This window comes from Ceratotherium simum, chromosome 32 (assembly GCF_057802395.1).
Source record: "Ceratotherium simum simum isolate JZ-2026a chromosome 32, ASM5780239v1, whole genome shotgun sequence".
NCBI lineage: Eukaryota > Metazoa > Chordata > Mammalia > Perissodactyla > Rhinocerotidae > Ceratotherium > Ceratotherium simum.
The window spans coordinates 16,815,953-16,836,057 of record NC_141931.1 but is presented as its reverse complement, the minus strand read 5'-3'; the positions used below and the strand labels follow the sequence as shown (position 1 = coordinate 16,836,057).

The 20,105-nt window shown below is 37.3% G+C and overlaps 1 protein-coding gene across 1 annotated transcript in view; it reads left to right on the top strand.

Annotated features, from left to right (window-relative positions):
• The window catches only part of MRC1 (mannose receptor C-type 1), an 89,209-nt gene extending 79,354 nt beyond the window's left edge, over window positions 1-9,855 (top strand). The window contains exons 27-30 of the mRNA XM_004425326.3: window positions 5,651-5,764; window positions 6,292-6,456; window positions 7,568-7,609; window positions 8,933-9,855. Of these exons, the coding sequence (XP_004425383.2) occupies window positions 5,651-5,764; window positions 6,292-6,456; window positions 7,568-7,609; window positions 8,933-9,183 (572 nt within the window). The 3' untranslated portion in view covers window positions 9,184-9,855. The remainder of the gene's footprint in view (window positions 1-5,650; window positions 5,765-6,291; window positions 6,457-7,567; window positions 7,610-8,932) is intronic.
• The last annotated feature ends 10,250 nt before the right edge of the window (window positions 9,856-20,105 follow it).

The window sequence follows — 20,105 nt, the reverse complement described above, 5'->3', positions numbered from 1 at the left end:
AGATAAAACAGACACCTCTCCCAGTCTTGAAAGACTGGTCTTATATAGAAGATAACTTCATCCATCAACCCAGCTCAAGCTCCTGTTTGTCTCTCAAAGCTTTGTGATCGTCCAAGCTTCAGTCTTTATTTTTAGTGGCTCCCAGTAGTTGAGGGTGTGCCAAGACCCAATGATATCCCGAAGGAGAGGATCTCAGTCTGCATATTAATGCAGGCTGATTAGAAGCCGGCCCCATGGCTTAGCGGTTAAGTGCGCGGCTTCACTACTGGTGGCCCGGGGTTCGGATCCTGGGCGTGCACTGACGCACCGCTTGTTGGGCCATGCTGAGGCCGCGCCCCACATACAGCAACTAGAAGGATGTGCAACTATGACATACAACTATCTACTGGGACTTTGGGGAGAAAAAGGGGGAAAAGAAAAAGGAGGAAGATTGGCAATGGATGTTAGCTCAGGGCCAGTCATCCTCAGCAAAAAGAGGAGGATTGGCATGAATGTTAGCTCAGGGCTGATCTTCCTCACCAAAAAAAAAAAAAAAGAAGCTGAACCCTCAGGCGGCAGCTAGGAAAGTACATAAGCCAGGTGTGTGTACAAGCTCCTTCTAGAGAGATGTTGGTGACCTGGTTTATCATTGCAGCAAGCCAGAGGGAGAAGATGGTGGACGTGCCCACCAGGTCCCCCAGGCTTCGTGGAGGATCACAGCTAGTCAGCAGATGCATGAAAATTAGCATCTAGACCCCCAGGCAGTAGGTTGTAAAGAATGCAGTCAATCCCCTTCCAGGGAAAGACAGAAACGGGCATTTTTGCCTATTTCCTCTTCTCTGAGCCCTGGGAATATGGGCCTGGTGAGTGCTTACATGCCCATTAAGAACTGCCTTTTTGTTTTCTTAAGTCTTGTAGGTCTCATGACTAGAAACCCCATTGGCTTTCAGAATTAGGTGTTTTGGGGCTCATCCCTCAGGTGGTAGCTTTAAAACTTGGGGTGCTGATGTGTGGTCCACACCCTTCACTCCTCAGAGAGAAGCTGGGAGCTAGGGGTTCCCTCCTTATTATATGTGCTGTGCTGGGGGTGGGATTTATGGAGAGAGTGTGTCTTGGCCTTTCCTACTCATTTAGATGTGGGTATTTTCTGTCACCCTATGTGTAGGAGTCACTGAGCTAGCTTCTGGATTTCTCTGAAGGAATTGCTCCATCTTTAGCTGCTCATTTAGTGTGTCTGTGGGAGGAGGGAATTTCAGCGGCCTTCTGTGTTACCATCTTAGTCCCTCCATATGAATTTTGACTTTAAATTCTGAGTCAGATGAAGTCTACTTTGTTAGTTTTTGCTTCATGTATTTTGGGGCTTTATTGTTAGGTACACTTTAAGTCTGTAATTGTTGTATATTCTTCATGAATTGAAATTTTAATCATTGTAAAATGTCCTTATTTGTCTCTAGTAACAATTTTTGTCTAAAAGTCTATTTTGTCTAATATTAGTATAGCCACTACAGCTCTTTTTTAGTCACTATTTGCATGGTGTATCTCTTTCCATGCTTTTACTTTCAACCTATTTGTGTCTTTGACTCTCAAGTGTGTATTTTGTAGACAGTATATAGTATGATCATTTTTAAATTTATTTTTATTTATTTACTTTTTTAAATTCATTCTGCCAATCTCTGTCTTTAATTGGAGTAGTTAATCCATTTACATTTAATGTAGTTACTGATAAGGTAAGATTTATAACTGTTATTTCATTTATTTTCTATATGTCTTATGTCTTTTGGTTCCTCTATTTCTCCATTTCTGCCCCCTTTTATGTTAAATAGATAGTCTCTAGTGTACCGTTTTAATTTCCTTGTTATTTCTTTTACGATGTATTGTTTATTTTCTTAGGTTGCCCTGGGGATGACAATATACATCTTAATATGCAACAATCTAGTTCAAATTAATATAAATTTAATTGTAATAGTGTACAAAAATTTTGCTCTTATATAGCTCCATTCTCTCCACAATACTTTGTGCTATTATTGTCATGCAAATACATCTTTATACATTGTATACCTATCAGCACAAATTTATAGTTATTGCTTTACGTAGTTGTCTTTAAATCATATAAGATTAGAAAAAAAGAATTACAAACAAAGAATAAATTAATACTGTCTTTTATTTTTACCTATGTAGTTACCTTTATTGGTGCTCTTTATTTCTTCATGTGGATTTGAGATACTGTCAAGTGTTCTTTCATGTCAGCTGAAGAACTCTCTTTAGTATTTCTTATAGAGTAAATCTGCTCATGACAAATTCTCTCCATTTTAGTTTATCTAGAAATGTCTTAATTTTTCCTTCATTTTTGAAGGATAGTTTTTCTGGATAGAAAATTGTTAGTTGACAGTCATTTTCCTTCAGCCTTTTGAATATGTCATCCCACTGCCTTTTGGCCTACATGATTTCTTCTGATGAGAAATCAGTGTTAATAATACTGAGGCTCTCTTGTACATGATGAGTCACTTCTCTTGTGCTGATTTTAAGATTCTCTATCTTTTGACAGTTTGACTATGATGTGAATCTCCTTGAGATTATCCTACTTGGATATTGTGGAGCTTCCTGGATGTATACATTAATGTTTTTCATCAAATTTGGGAAGGTTTTTGCCATTATTTCTTCAAGTCTTCTTTCTGCCTCTTTCTTTCTCTCCTTTCCGTCTAAGAATCCTATTATGTGTATTTTGATGTGCTTGATGATGTCCCACAGATCTCTGAGGCTCTGTAAAGTTTTCTTCTTTTTTCCCTGTTATTCAGACTGGGTCATCTCAATTTACCTATTTTCAAGTTTGTTGATTATTTCTTTGGCTTAAAAAATTAAGGCCCTCTGGTGGGTTTTTCCTTTCAATTATAGTAATTTTCAACTCCAGAATTCTATTTTTAAAAAATAATTTCTATCTCTTTATTAATATTATCTATTTGGTGAGACATCGTCTCATACTTTCTTTTAGTTTTTAGACATGTTTCCTTTTAGTTCTTTAAACATCTTTAGCACAGCTGACTTCAAGTCTTTGTCCAGCAAATCAAAGGTGTGACTTTCTCAGGGTCAGTTTCTAATGACTACTTCTTATCATGGATATGGGCCATACTTCCTTGCTTCTTTGTGTTTCTTGTAATGTTTTGTTGAAAATTGGATATTTTAAATAATATAATAGGAAACTCTTGAAATAAGATTTTTTCCACTCCACAAAATTTGTCATTGTTGCTATTTGTTGTTGTTTGCTATTCCTTCACTAATTCTCTACAGGTGTACTCTTTTTCATGTGTGGTCACTGAAGTCTCTGCTTAGTGGTCAGCTGATTAGGAAAAGATTTTCTTAAGTACCTAGAAAAAATAAGTCTCTCAGGTTTTACTGAGGGGCTCACCTGCCTTCCACACTCATACAGGCAGTTTAAAACTCTGCCTTTGCCTTCATGCCCTGCTTGTGCAGACCCTCAAGGTCAGCCAGAGGTGAGAGCTTAAGGATTTCTCAGTTCTTGCACATAATCCTGGGCATGTGCACACCCCACTGCATGTCTGCAGCCTTCTAGATTCCCATGAATAGGTCAATGCTTTTTAAAGCTCACTATGGACATCTTATTCCCATTTTTCCTTTTAAGTTTTTTGGTTAGCTTGTTGTTTCCCTCAACTGTTATACCTGCCTCAGGCAGCTGTGATGCTAGACAATTGCCACTGATAGTTTTAGGCAAACACTCCCAGGAAAAAGGCTGTTTACACTGAATGAACTCTGAATCAGATCAAATAAATCAAGCTTTGCAAGTGAGGTTTTCCAGGGAACTGTCAGAGAGATCAAATAATGGAAACTTTTTGAGAATGGGAATTTGAATGAGCTCTAACCCCATTCTGACTTTTCCAGTGGTGTCTAGGCTGCTGGTTTTCACTGTGATTTTGGAGCTGTTGGTTTTTAAGACAACCACAGAGCTGGGGATAAGGCAATGGGAATAGGACAAGGTAAAACACCATGAAGCTCACTGTTCATACAAAGATTGAATCACTTTTCTTGAACAAATTCTTCCCGGATAGTTATAAGCCATTAATTAATTTCCAGGGCTCTAAAAAAGTTGATTTTGACAAATTTTTCAGTGTTCTTACTGCTTTTTTAGAGAGGAGGATTTTCAGGTGTACTTACTCTGCAATTCCTTATGATGTCACTTGAAGTCTGCTTTGGACATTTTTAATTAAAAAAATGTTTTTCCTTTATGTTGCCAAGTATTTTCTTTTAATTTTGCAGTGAATATGTAGAAACTTTGTTTTCAATTTTAGGTAACTATTTCCTGTAAATGAAACGAATGATTCTCGTTCATCAAAATATGTCACAAATATTTTGAAATGGTTATTGTCTATGAAATATATTTAATAATGGAATATGTAATTGTGCAATGAAAACAATAATCAAAGGGATAATCCAGGACCCAGTAACGTGGGATACAGGCATATGGTTAAGTGTAGGCCCTCACGATACAGAAGGCCTGGATCATGCCATGACTCTGCCCTCTGCTATCATTAGGATCTTGGCAAATTGCTTAGCATCTGTACTTTAAGTTCCTTATCATCAAATGGGATAACAATAGTACCCATTTAATAAGGTTATTGTAAAATTTTACTGAGATCATGCTTGTAAAGCCCAAAGCAAAATGTCTGGCATGAAGTACTTAAACTGTATTAGTAATTATAATTGAAAAGCTATAGATTTTTACTATAAAATCTAATGCTGACGCTGAAACAATCTTAATCTAATGTGTGTGGTTAATGCCATAGTCATCTAGCCAGTCTTTTAGTTTCCTCTCTCTTCTTACTTTGTACAGTCCTATCCATAACAGCCAGATTAAGACTCCTATAGTACATTGCTTCATTCTGCTGCCTGAAAAAACTAAGTGTTCTTTAACACTTTAGCCTAAATACCAATCTCTTGCCATGTGCAGTGAGGCCTAACCCAAGTCTTTTTTCACCCGTTGACAAGATTAGTCTAGCCAAACTGAGCCATGTATTAACACTATTAATTCCTCCCAGTAGATTGATCTATCTACCCACCTACCTGTCTACTATCTTTATCGTATTATACCACCATAAACCAAATATGGAAGATTCCATGTATCTGTCAGCCGTGTTCCTGAAGAAGCTCTATACTTCCCTCTCTGTCTTTTCTCTTATTCTTTCTCTTCCTGGAATTATTTTCTATCTTTTCTACTTGAAATCCTATGTTCCTTAATATCTTAAATTCTATTTCCTTCATGCTCCCTTTTAGTTGCTTCACCTAAAACAAATCTTATCCCTATTTGACATGTCAATAGCATACTATATTTATTTTCTCATCCAATACTTTCCTTTATACTCTCAACTCATTGCTACCCACTGAACCATAACCTTCTTAAGACATATTCTATGTCTTACTCATCTTTGCATGTCCTGCAGCAACTTGTTCAGTGCTTGTACACAAATGATGCTTAAAAAATCATATTTTCAGAATGGAAACTGAAATTCTGAGAGGACAGATGTCCACTCTTTGAAATTCTTCCCCTTAAGTGGAGATGTTGGGATGACTTTTATTGCTCTTAACGTCAATACTGTCATTCTAAAAATATTTTCAGTTACTTAAATATACTTCATCATATTTATTCTTTTACACTTTGCAGGTTCCTCTTTGGTTTCCATTGAAAGTGCTGCTGAATCGAGTTTTCTGTCGTATCGAGTTGAGCCACTTCAAAGCAAAACCAATTTTTGGGTAGGATTGTACAGAAATGTTGAAGGTAATTTTTGCAGAACAATTATTTAATCACAAATATTTCAAAATATTGTACATAAAACAAGGTTTCAGTGCCAGAAAGTCTTGCCTTAAATAATGATTAATTTGTGAAGAGTTTAAAAATTCAAACTCATATTTTCATTTGAGATAAGAACTGAAATTTTAAATGACTCATATATTATGTTATCCTGAAAGTTCCTAATTAAAAGAATGTCTCCTATAACTAAGTTAGTTAAAAAGAAAATAATTTCTATCTTTTGCCAGAAAAAATATTAGGGAAGGATGAGTATACATATTTGTACTAATTAGGAGTAAATTTTCAACTAAAGCTTTATAAAAACCATTTTCTTCTCAGTTTCCTTCCCTGTAATAATTAGTCATTATAATCTTGCTTATTAAAAGTCTAATTATAGACAACTATTGACTGTAATATAAAACAATATGCTTAGAAATTTTGCATGAATAAGTTAAGTTTATTTTAAGATGGGTTATTTTGAACTTCTGTTTTTCTTGGCTTTATTTGATAATCAGGAAAGTGGCTGTGGATAAACAACAGTCCAGTGTCCTTTGTCAACTGGAACGCAGGAGATCCCTCTGGTGAACGAAACGATTGTGTAGCTTTATATGCGTCTTCTGGATTTTGGCATAATATTCACTGTTCTTCCTACAAAGGATATATTTGTAAAAGACCAAAAAGTAAGTAAGAATTTGTCCCATGGAACATATGTTCACAGGCCACCATTTCTTTCAAATATTAAGATATCAGGTGTGGGATTATAATGTGATTACAGGTGCCTTGCAAGTTCTCCCCCTGTTATAGGGGGAAAATCCAGTCTGCCGTGGTGATTGATTGTCTGCAGCTCTGAGTGGGCACGACACAGTCTCTGTCTGCTTAGCTGACATAACGATTTTGGTATATCAGTACACTTATAATGGGATATCCATGTGTATGGATTTGCGAAGTTGCAAGCAGTATGGAGAGCCAGCCTACGAAGCTTTATGGCGTGAGAGGTGAAGGGGTGAGGCAGTCGCCCCGCCAAACCAGAGCACAGCAGTGTTCTGGAGAGGAATCAGAATTTATTATGGAATAAATCATGTAAGACCAATTAAGTCACCTTCTGAGATTGGGTGATAGACCACATAAGGACAGGGATTGAGGGAATTAATAGTGTTATACGTTCATGATGTGTTACTATCTGCAGTTTCATAATATTTTTATGCCATTCCGCTTCACATAATGTCCTTCCCAAGAGATGAAATGATTAATTAGATAATAGATTTAAATAAATGAATTAGATAAATCAATACTTCATCCTCAGTGGTTTTTCTTGTTTTAGAATTGTGTAGTTCTTCAGTCGTTTAAAATTCCTTTCTAAGAAACAACATTCTTTGGTGCAATGTTGGAGCCTTATTTTATTTTTCGTTCAAGTGCCTTGTAATACCTTAGGCTTCACTGGGCCGATTTCAAAACTGCTAGCCCAGAATACCTTATTTATGGGTAGATTAGATAAATTTTGAGGGTGAGAATCAGTGGCTCAAAAGCAACTCAGAGGATTGTATTTTTAGATCTTCCAATGTATTCAAACTCACCATACTGTAGGATGCTGTTATAGAATAGATAGATCAAGATATATGGATTGATCTATCAATCGATCTATCAATCTATCTATTGTCGATCTATATCATATCATTTGGCTTTAAACCAAATATGGAGGATTCTATGTATCTGCGAACCAAATAATACTATCTACATGCAATTATTATGGGTTTTTTTAAGTATTTAATTAATTTCTTATTTTACAAACAGTTGTTGATCCTGAACCTACTCAGACATTAATTACAACGAAAGGTAAGACCCTTATGAAATTTCAGGTTCTGTACTAGTAATACATCACTATAGTTTGTTTTAAAAACCATAATAATCCCTTCCTACACTCCTCACACTCTCAGTAGAATTCCTTGAGCTGTACTAGCCTTTGTCATTATGTCATGAACCTTCCTTGAATGATTCTCTAGAGCACACTTTGGAGTCAAGTTGGTGTTTTACTATAGATATTGAAGACATTGATTACTCCGTTACAAAGAGTTGCCTTATGAAAACCCATGAAAGAAATTTCTCTCAGGAATCCCTGTGATCTTTTCTTTTCTTTTCTTTTTGTGAGGAAGATCAGCCCTGAGTTAACATCCGATGCCAATCCTCCTCTTTTTGCTGAGGAAGATTGGCCCTGGGCTAACATCCGTGCCCATCTTCTTCTAGTTTATATGGGACGCCGCCACAGCATGGCTTGACAAGCGGTGCCTCGGTGCGCACTCGAGATCCGAACCTGCGAACTCCGGGCCCCCGAAGTGGAGCGCGTGCACTTAACTGCTATGCCACCGGGCCAGCCCCTTCTTTTCTTTTATTTTTAAGAATATATATATATATTTTTTTTTTGATTGAAGAAGATTTGCCCTGCGCTAACATCTGTGCCAGTCTTCCTCTATTTTGTATGTGGGTTGCCGCCACAGCGTGGCTGCTGATGAGTGGTGTAGGTCTGCGCCCGGGAACCAAACCCAGGCTGCCAAAACGGAGCATGCCAAAGTTAACCACTAGGCCGTGGAGCCAGCCCCTAAGTGATGTTTTTAATTTTATAGACAATTCAAATTAGGTAACTGATCCTATTTCACTCATTTTGTGGGCTGCTAAAAAAACTCAAAGTGAGATTTATGGCTTGCCTGCAACCCCCTTATTAACCTCATGGGTGCTATTGGTTAATTAATTATACTCATGAGTTTGAATTTCCACTACTCATATTCTCTTTTCCCTAATGTTCTCTCTTGCTTTTTATTATCATCATCATTATTATTAGTATTCTATTTATCTTCATATGATGTATTTGTAAGCAGCCTTAAATTATTTTGAAACAGCTATAAATATTTTAAGACATTGAATCACTAGCTCAATGCTACATGGACAGATGAAATATTGCAACTGAATAATAATCTTAATATTTATAATAATTCTTCATGTCATATGTATTCCTGTTTTCATGTCCTGCCTGTGTGTTTGACAAATGTCACTTGAAAGAATATTCTTGCATTTTAGTTTTTCAAAAAAGAAATTGTTGTTCTCCATAGCCTTCTACCTTCTGCCTCCCTCCACCTTTTTCCTAATGATTTTATTTATTTATAGCTGACTCAAGGAAGATGGAACCTTCCAAACCGTCTTCCAGCAAGGCAGGAGTAGTAGTCGTCGTGATTCTCCTGCTTATAACTGGTGCTGGCCTTGCTACGTATTTCTTTTATAAGAAAAGACGTGTGCACTTACCTCAAGAGAACACTTTCGAAAACACTCTCTATTTTAACAGTGGATCAAGTCCAGGAGCTGGTGATACAAAAGATCTGGTGGACAACATTGAACAGAATGAACATGCGGTCATCTAGTATCATCATGTGACTTAGATATATTTGAATTTTATAAAATTGTAACTAAAATGTTAAGGTCTTTAATTCAATGTGATTGTTTCTTTTAAAATTAGTACTGTATTGCACTGGTCTGTCCTTTTTCTTTGCCTAATTGAAGAAATAATTGCTCATTGTCTATCCTGGCAAGATATTTTCACAAAAGAGGGATAATAATATTGACTACCACTTTTAAAAATATCTTAGATGAATACACAACACAATAATGCCAACATTGAAGCATCTTTCATGTGTAGCCAGGGTCAATTGAATGTAGATGATAAGAACCCCCAAGACCTAAGCTTCTTGAAATAGTTTAAGGAGTTCCCAAAGAAATGTTACCTATTGAATTGTAATTCAGTAATTAGAAGACTATTTCAAAAACCAAGCACAAATAACCTCAGGTAGCATAAAAATGTAGTCACTTTTTTCTTTTACCACTCTTGATTTTCACTCCAATTATTTAGAAGTGTATTTGCACATGTGCAGAAAGAATAAGGCAGCTGAGATTCTTGTGTTCCCCAAGCAGAGTTTTCTAGGCCAAATATTGCAGATGTGTTCTTTGTCCTGTTATATGTATATCAGAAATTCCAAGATGTGAAATAAAAATGTAAATTTGCATAACTGGATGTATCTAGATAATGTAAAATAAACATCAAAGACAAGGTCTATTTTTAATAGATTTGTATTTTGGTGATCTTGCTAAGTGTCCATTTTCTTCTAAATGTGATTTATTTATCCATTTAACTTACACTTGGCTTTACTCTGAAAATAAACTATTTTATTAGTAGAGGAATTCTTTAAATTAAACCCTCCATCTATTTGGAAAAGATATGTTGCTAAAACACTGTGCGTAAAATGAATTTTTTACCGTAATCCCCCAGATCTTTCCCTGTGACATTGACTCAACTGAGAATTCAACAATCAAAGACACTGTTATTGGGAATTAGATCTCTAAATAGCTTTTTCCAACTTTAACAATTGCCTTTTGCATAAGGATTTTGCTTTAGTTAAAGCTTCATGTACATTGTGAAATACGTTGGAGGTTTCACATCTTACCCAGGTACCAGACTGCCAGCTCATTCTTGCCTTTCCCAAGGGATTGCTCATGGGCAGGAGCGCTCCTTACCTGAGGTCCCTGGACAGGACTCCTTGGATGGCATTAAGGGGTCTATGAAGGCCCCAAATTGCATGCAAAATGTTGTTTCTATTTGTGTTTGTGTCTTATTTTTGTTCTGGGAAGAAAATAGCTAGATTTTCAAGAAAGTTCCACAATTCAAGAAAGATTAAGCAGCACATTGGGATGGGTAGAACAGAGTTTCCAATACCCCTACTTAGATAGGTGACAGGTTGAAAAAAATGAGATGTGAGAGGTGGGTAGTTGTGGAAAGGGTTGCTGGGAGCAAACAACTCTCCCACGTTTCAAACAATAGAAGACAAATTGCTTTCCATTTTCTTGGTAAGAACAAACCTTATTCCATTTGAAGAAGTTCCATTGGAAACAACGGTTGCAGCATCAAAGCTGTGTGTGGTGAATTATACTAAAGAAATTCCTTTCCTAATATAATATATATAAAATGTATATTTCCTAGTATATATATTTCTAATATATTCCTTATATATATATTCCTAATATATTTATACATTCCTGTTATAGATATTTTTATTATTGATTTTTCTTATATATACATATTCCTAATATATATATGTTCCTTATATATATATTCCTAATATATATATTCCTAGTATATATATGTTCCTTATATATATATTCTTAATATATATATGTTCTTTATATATGTATATATTCCTAATATGTATTCCAAATATGTATATATATTCTTAATATATATATTACAAATATATATATTCCTAGTATATATATATATATCCCAAATATATATCTATTCCTAATATGTATATATTTCTAATATATATTTTTTATTTTTATTTTATATATATTTTTATTATATATATTTTATATATATAAATACATATATTATTTTTTTCCTCAAGATACAAGCGAGAATTAGAAACATGAAGTGAGGAGAAATACATGAGTGAGCATGGCTTACACATTCTTTACACAAGTCATTTTTATTATAATCTATTATAATTTTCATATAATTCAAAATAATGCATTTTCATAGAAAATATTTTGGACTTCAAAGAATATCTATCTCAGACTTAAACATCTTATCTTTTCAAGAGACAGCCCGTGTTCGGCAGAGTACCGAGTATTGTATTCACACCCTCACACTATCCACTCAAACACAGAATCAGGTGGACAGGTCATCTGTGTCTACTCACCTATCCCAGCAGAATACTCAAGTATCAAGGCTATTTTGAGGGGGTGGGGTATACAGGGTGAAGAGAGTTTTGTTTTGGTTTGGTTTTGGTTGTTGTAGTTGATTTGTTTTCATTTTTTATGCATTTGTTTTGGTTTTGGTTGTTGTAGTTGATTTGTTTTCATTTTTTATGCATTTGTTTTGGTTTTGGTTGTTGTAGTTGATTTGTTTTCATTTTTTATGCATTTGTTTTGGTTTTGGTTGTTGTAGTTGATTTGTTTTCGTTTTTTAACCAGCAGTTCTCTCTGGGGATTAAATGTCTAAGAAGTGCTCTCCGCAGTGGCTTTGCACTCGCTTCAGGTATTCATCAGAATTCAGCGGCTGTAAGATTCTTAAGGATGTTTTTTTCCCAGTTGAACTCAAACAATGTGACTAGTCTGTAACTTGAACTCTAAAAATGAAGGTGATCTCTGCAGAGACGGGCAGACTCCTGCTACAACCATTTCTCAGTATTCACTCCCACATCTGTTTGTAAATTCACCCATTCATTCATCAACTATTTCTTGAGCATCTAATACATGTGCCAGGCATTGAGCTAGCTCCCGGAGACTCAAATATTGGTAAGAATCTGGCTCCGTCCACAAGAAGCACACAGTCTAGTGGAGGTCCAGGCACAAAGAGACGATTTTCAGCAATGTGGCGGGTGTGTTGGTAGAAATACACATATTTCTTCCAGCTTTATTGAGATATAATTGACATATAATATTGCATAAGCTTAAGGTATACAGTGTAATGATTTGGTATATGTACATACTGCAAAATGATTACCACAGTAAGGTTAGTTAACACATCCATCACCTCACGTGGTTACAATTTGAAATATGCTTAAGATATTAATGGAACAGTGAGAGAGGCAGATATGGTTTCAGCAGGGCAGAGCCAAGTTTTGTGAGGCCTGAAGAGTCATCTTTTGGGGGCCATCTTTAAGAAAAAGAATACAAAAATAACAGGTACAAAAGTGAAAATTTATTCAGAATGAGAAAAGAAATCATGACAGATTAACTTTTAAGAGCTGGCAGCTTGAACAAACATCATAAGTTCAGGATAGTTGCACGTTATTTTTATTAACTTCCTGATATGCTTTGTCTTAGTTTTCTAGCATCTACCATAACAAAATACCACAGAGTGGTGGTTTAAACAACAGAAATTTATTCTCTCACTGTTCTGGAGGCTGGAAGTCCGTAGTGCTGGCAGGTGGGTTCTTCTGAGGCCTTTCTCTTCGGTGCTCAGATGGCTGCCCTCCTGCTGACTCTTCACATGGTCATCCCTCTGTGTGCAGGAGCCACTGGTGTCTCTGCCTGTCCTACCTCCTCTTAGAAGGACACTAGTTAGATTGGATTAGGTCACACCCTAATGGCCTTATTTTTTATTTAATCCACTCTTTAAAGACCCTATCTCCAAATACAGTCACATTCTGAGGTTGCACGGGTTAGGGCTTCAACCTATGAATTTTGGGGAGGACACAAGTCAGTCCATAATATACTTCTATAACACTTCTTTTTGATTGTCTCTTGTACTCATCAGGGTTGTCCAGAGAAACAGAACCAAAGGATCTATCTATACATCTATCTCTACCTATATCTATCTATCTATCTATCTATCTATCTATCTATCTATCTATCTATCTATCTATCATCTACCATCTATCTATCTATCATCTCTATCTATTTATATCATCTATCTATCTATCTATCTATCCATGTATCTATCTATCTATCTATCATCTATCTATAGATTTATTTTAAGGAATTGACTTGTGCAATTGTGGAAGCTTGGTAAGTCCAAAATGTAGAGGATAGGGCAGCAAGCTGAAGACCCAGGGAAGAGTTGCAGTTTGAGCCCAAGAGCAGTCTTGTTGCAGAATTCGTCTGGCTCTTTGTTCTATTAAGGCCTTCAACTGATTAGATGAGGCTCACCCACACTGTGGAGAGTAATCTACTTTACTCAAAGTCCACTGTTTTAAATGTTAATCTCATACCAAAAAAACACCTTCACAGAAACATCCAGAATAATGCTTGACCAAATATCCAGGCACCATGGCCCAGCCAAGTTGATACATAAAGTTGACCATCATACCCCTTTATATGTGGCAATGGTTTTGTAATTATTTTTTATAGAGGGAATAGAGAGAGAATGCAGTCTTTAGCATGATCAATCAGAATTTTTAAAAAGCTTTGATAGTTTAGGAAAGGTTCTTTCAACCATACAATTTTTTATTGATAATGTAAATTTTTGATAAAATTTTAGGATTATGGTCAAACATGGGAAAACCTCTATCAAATTTCATTCATATATAAGCACTAATATTTCAGGGCACTCATTTTGAATTTTTTTGTGCAATGAATAATCTTAAACACCTAATCAATTTGTTGACATTGTTTTTATAATGGCACATTATGATTTTTTGGTGAGGTTGGTATTCTGTGTCAAAGTCAGCTAAAAATTTAAATCTTTTTCTGGTATGTTCATATGATTCACTCCTCTTCATTGTGTTCATTAACTAAATTACCATGTAACCTAAGAGTCTCTGCACTACTTCAATTTGAAATTTATCTCTTCCTGTTTATAAATTATTGTTTTGGGAATGATCTGAAAATTTGCTTGTTCTTATTACTATCTTGATCTCAGAATAATTTCTATTGGTTTAATGGCTAATTTTCCTTTGTTTCATATTCCCATTAATTTTACTTGCATTTTCTCCTAATTCTTCTTCTTCTTTTTTTTTTTTTTTTTTTTTTTTGATGAGGAAGATTGGCCTGAGCTAAGACCTGTTACCGATATTTCTCTTTTTGCTTGAGGAAAATTTTCACTGAGCTAACATCTGTGCCAATCTTCCTCTATTTTGTATGTGAGACAACACATACGTGGCTTGATGAGTGGTGTGTAGGTCCGCGCCCAGATCCAAACCTGTGAACCCTGGGCCACCGAAGCTGAGCATGCGAACTTAACCACTATGCCAGCAGGCCAGCCCCATTTTCTCCTAATTCTTTAATAAATAAATTTTAAAATGACAAAATAAGGTTTACTTTCCATACATCCAAATCTGTCATCTGCCAGTATCTATAGAAGAATTTCTCAATTGTTTTATTAAAATGTTCCAAAAATATTTTTCCAAGTTACGTTTAAAGTGGATTACTTATAAAGCTCCAATATCACATTCCCATCAAAAAAAGAAAAACATGTAGTGCTTTTATAATTGTATATATAGGGTTACTTAGACCTTCCATTTTGACTAGGCATTGATGATAACTGAAATTTCTACTCACATTTTTTTACCTCCTGATGATTGAAAGAGTTTCTGTAGACTAGCTTCTGGTTTCACATATTTCAAACCCTGTTTCTCTTTTAACTGCCACTTACTTTGGTCCTGTGTACATTAGGATACACTTACATCACTGTATAAACTCTAATCCTCAACCTTCCAGTCAAGGCTGGATGATTTGGCACAGTGGATGGTAGGTATACTACTAGAAGCTATCTGTTAATTTTACTAGGCTGAACTACAGTACTCAGTTACTCAATCAAACATGAATCTAGGTGCTCTGTGGAGGGATTTTGCAGAAGTAATTAAAGTCCCTAATCAGTTGACCTTAAATTAGGGAGATTATCCTGGGTGGTCCTGACTTAATCAGTTGAATAGTCTTAAAATTGGGCTTAGGCTTTTCCTGGGGGGGTGCAGATAGAGAGACTCCTGCTTGTAGATAACACGTTTGGCCCATGAGGTTCCAACTTGCTCCTGACCTTCCCTTTCTGATGGCCTGCCCTATGGACTTTGGACTTGCTTAACCAGTCTGTCACAATTGCATAAGCCAATTCCTTGTAATGCTGCTATATACATCTATCTATCTATCTATCTATCTATCTATCTATCTATCTATCTATCTATCATCTATCTATCATCTATCTATCATCTATCTGTCATCTATCTATCTAATATTTCCTATCTGTCTATCATCTATCATCTTAACATTTCCTACTGGTTCTATTTCTTTGACTGAACGATGACCAACACGTCATTCCTATAATGATAACCGCATAAATATATGATTCCACTAAATCCAAACTAAATGTATTCCAAACTCAATGTCTGTTTACCCTGATTCCCAAAAACGCTCCTGGTCACTCCAACACAACTCAACACAAGAGGAAGTCTGACAGAGGGGTCGTTGAAGTGGAGAGTCTGAAACAAATATGGTTCAAATATCTTACTTCTGCAAATTTTATTTAAAAATTTAAAAATTCTGCAAGTTTTTATTTAAAAATTTCTGCCAAATTTATTTAAAAAATTTTTATTTAAAATTTTATTTTAAAATTTAAAAATTTTATTTATTTTCAATTTTATTTAAAAAACATGACCACATGAAAATACTGCTAGGGCCCCCGCTAGGGGCTTAGAAGGGACGCATACAAGTGAGGGCCCTGAAACTTAAGCTTCATTGATTTCACTACAGAACCACTCTGGATGTCAAGAACAGCTTCTGAGAGAGGAGCCAGCTGAGTGGAGACCTGAGCCGAGTCTGAAAGGATGATAGAAAGTATCTCAGGGGGTAGGGAGGGAAGGTCAGGAGGGATGCCAGACAGAGCAAAACCTTGAGCAAAGCCACTGAGATGTGACACTGAGGTTGCAGAGAGGGCGTAAAGAGAGATGAGCGTGGCCGGGACTGGCGTTTAGGGATCACACATTCAAATACTGACTGGAGGCAGTCTTCTGTTTGGTCCTCCCTCCACCTGCTCTGCATTCAGAGCACCCTGATGTGGTGTCAGGCTCTGCCCCTTTGACCTAACCAAGGAGACAATGTATCTCCCTACTTCTTTGCCTTAAAACACACGCAATCAAAGCCGCATGCGTGACCTGGCTTAATTTAAAGAGGTCCTCAGAAATAACACTCCTTTTTACTTTTACTTTACGCGTTTGGGGTCATTAAGTTACTCTAGGAGACTTGTGAAGAATTAGGCTCAGAGACTTCCAGAGACTTAGGTCACATAGCTATGGGAGGCATAGAACCATTGGCTTTTCTCCACAACAAAATTGGAGGTAGAAAATCCTATCTTAATTTAGAAACCTTTGTATTATTAAGAATTAATCCTCTGCTAATATCTGAAGGAAAATCTATTTCATTGGCTATAAGTGGGGGTCTCAACCCTGGTTGCACATTGTAATCACCTGGGCCTCACCCCAGACCCATGAATCCAGAATCTGGGAGTGGGACTCAGACATTGGCTCGACTAGTAGAACAGAACAGAACAAGACAAATAAATAAAAACTCCCTTGGAGATTTTATGAATTGGATAATGAATAAATAATGTTATATAGTACTAGCTTGAAAGTGTTAATTACCCTTCAGGATTTCCTATTAGGTCAAAATTCTTGAGAACATGAATACAATACCATATCTCACAATTATGGGAGAGTAGTTGGTGAATTTCCTGATGTAGAATGGCAACTCTTAACATAACTTTTGTTTTTTTTTTTTTACCAAAAAGAGAATATGACCAAAAATAGTCACATTATAATTTGTCTTTTCATACTTCCTATTTTGCTTAGAGACTCCATAATGTGTCCAAATATCAAATAAGATAACGTCCTTAAAACATTGTTTTGAGTCAAGCCTAAATAGATGTTATCATGTAAATGTTTCAGGAGACTTCTTCCGCTGGAAATTTTGCCCAAACTGCTCAACAACACACCAGAAACACATATTTTGGTTTTAGAATTTCTTTAGCTTCTGTAAATAATGTTTTTCATTCAGAAGGGCTGCCTGAGGCGGCTCTTTTTAACCAAAGGTGACACTGAGATTGGAAAGGCTCCCTGAGTTGGCTGAAGATCCTGGCTGTACTGTGGGGGCTTTAAAATATTAAAGTTATTTGTGGCAGCTCTGCACAATTAGGTTTTGGCAAAGATTATTGATCTCACTCAACAAGCTCTGCGGGTTGCATGGAAACCATTTCTATTACGGCTTTCTCCTTATGGCTCTGATTATAGGTCATGTACACACAGTTCTCTAAGAACTTTAAAGAACTCTGCAAAGCCTCCATGTTCTCTTTCCTGTTGATTTCATTTTTTTCTTTAAGGACAAGAAAGTTCAAGACTCTGGGCTTGCTCCTGATTTGGGGTTTTGGCTGGTGTTCTCAAACTCGCATGGGCATAAGAACCACCGGGAGAGCTTATTCAAAACACAGGTTCCTTGGCCCCCTGGCCAATGATTCTGATCAAAGAGAGCTGGGCCAGAGTTCTGGAATCTGCATTTCAACAAGGGTCCCACGAGATGCTGATGCCTTCAGGCTGTGATTTTAAGGAAAACTCTATTTTGGAATCATTTTGCATTGAGATAGCATTTTCCCAATGCTGTTAGAAATCTCACATACTCCATGAGGTCCAAGCGGTATAGCTAAATAACATGGGAGTTAACTAAAGCTGCAGTTTTTCCATTCTTCTTTGTGTGAATGAAGCAAGAACTGCAGATGCTGAAATCCACTTCTGCACTTGTTCTCCTGAACTCCCTAATACTCTCTACAGTCGACTGAATGTTTGTGTCCCCCCACAAATTCACATGTTGAGACTAATCCCTAATGTGGTGGTATTTGGAAGTGGGGCCTTTGGGAGGTGATTAGGACACAAGGGTGGAGCCTTCATGAATGGGATTAGTGCCCTTATAGAAGGATGCCAGAGAGCTCCCTGCCCCTTCCACCATGTGAGGACACAGCAACAAGACAGCCATCTATGAAGCAGGAAGCAGGCTCTTGCCAGACACTGAGTCTGCTCGTGCCTTGATCTTGGACTTCCCGGCCTCTAGAACCGTGAGAGAGAAATTTCTGTTGTTTATAAGCCACCCAATCAACGGTATTTTGTTATAGCCGCCCAAATGGACTAAGACATTCTCTCTACGCTATGCTGTTCCTACATCCCCCTCACAATCACCATTAATGAGCATGTGTGAATTGGTGATTTGTCTCTCTTATCCAGTCTTAGAATATAAACTCCAGGAGGGGAAAGACCCGACATTGTGTGGTCCTGGGCAGAACCCTAGATCTCTGTGAAAAGAACCATTTCTCCATACTGTAGGTGATAACAGAAAATTGTTTGTCTCCATAGAGACTGCCATCTCCTGGAAATGTCAGGGTTTGCTCATGTTATAAAAGGAAGTCAATGGGAAACTTCGAATGCTCATGCCCATCATAACTCTGTAATCCAGCTTTATTCTCTTGAGAAGTGAAAGGGAAGAAGAAACCTCATCAGCTTCTTGGAGGAAAATTGCAATAGAGGATTTCAAAGAGGATTCTGTCTCATTTTCTCTCAGTTTTCTGGAAATCAGAATCTAACACTTAGTTATGACGGTAATAGGGAAACTGATTCAAGTACCTATCATATGCCCAGCAGAGTAGCATGTAATCAAATGAATTCCAGATGGTCCTGAAGCGGGTTCTGCTGACTGCGATGTGCCACCCTTGGGGTTAATTCCACAACTCAGAGGCCCTACTCTTGAGCTGCGAAGACCGAGGAGGGGGATTTGAAGTTTCTCCAATGGAGAAGAAAGGAAGGTGTGGGGTCAATAGTCTCCAGGAATCTACTTCTCTGAATATGACAGTTTGTGTATCTGGCAAAGTTTGACTCGCTCAAGGAAATACTGGGCTAAGAGATGGGCTAAACCTTTACAGTTTCTATGTGTTTTGTGTTATTCATCTTGGGTCTCATAATAAAAAGTCCTGGTTTTCTCTAGATGTGTTCAGACTTCTCTCTGGGCCTTTACTGCTGTGGGCTGTAACTAGAGACAGGTTACATAAGAATTGCTTTTGTCAGAGGAGTCTGTTCCCATATCCTATGTACCCCACCAGCCCGCTGCCTCTGCTGTGAGCCACCTCCCATACGGACGGCAGCCTGCCGCACACACCTGTAGTGGCCTTAACAACATTGGCATATGTATTGCAAAGCAGGTGCTGGGACTCCTGCTGTTATTATCCACAGGGCCACTCCTCATTCAGCGTGGACAGCCAGGCCAAACTCGCAGAGCATGAAGAGGGAAGCAGACCCGGTTTGGAACCTTCACCTGAGCAGTTGACACGGGCTCCACTGCCAAGCAACAGAGAATCTGGCACAATCTCCGAGGGGCGTCAGCCAACTGGAACTTCTGAAACCACAGCTCTCCTCTGAGCTCCCCCTCAAGATGTGTCTAGTCACTGGGCTTGTTTTGCTTCCTCTTTGTTCTTGTTCAAAAGCCAGATTTCTTCCCGGAAAGGCAGCAGAATCTCGATATTCTGGGGTTTCCGTGTGGGCAGAGAGGAGCAGGGAGAACAAGTTTGGGGAGGTCAGGCAGTATCAGGTGACTTTTCCTGAAGTCGATCTTCGGAGAATCCAAGCCACTGTGTTCTTTTGGACTGTCTTCAACCAAGTGTATTTCACAGTGCCAAGCCTCAGGATATCAAAGCACCGCTTACAAAATCCTCCCTCAGAAGAAGCAGAATGATTTAGCCAAGAGGGCATCTGTGCCAACACATATCACAAAAACTGAGACAAAAAATGAAAAAAAAGCCTAAAGACAATGAGAGTGTGTTCTTGGT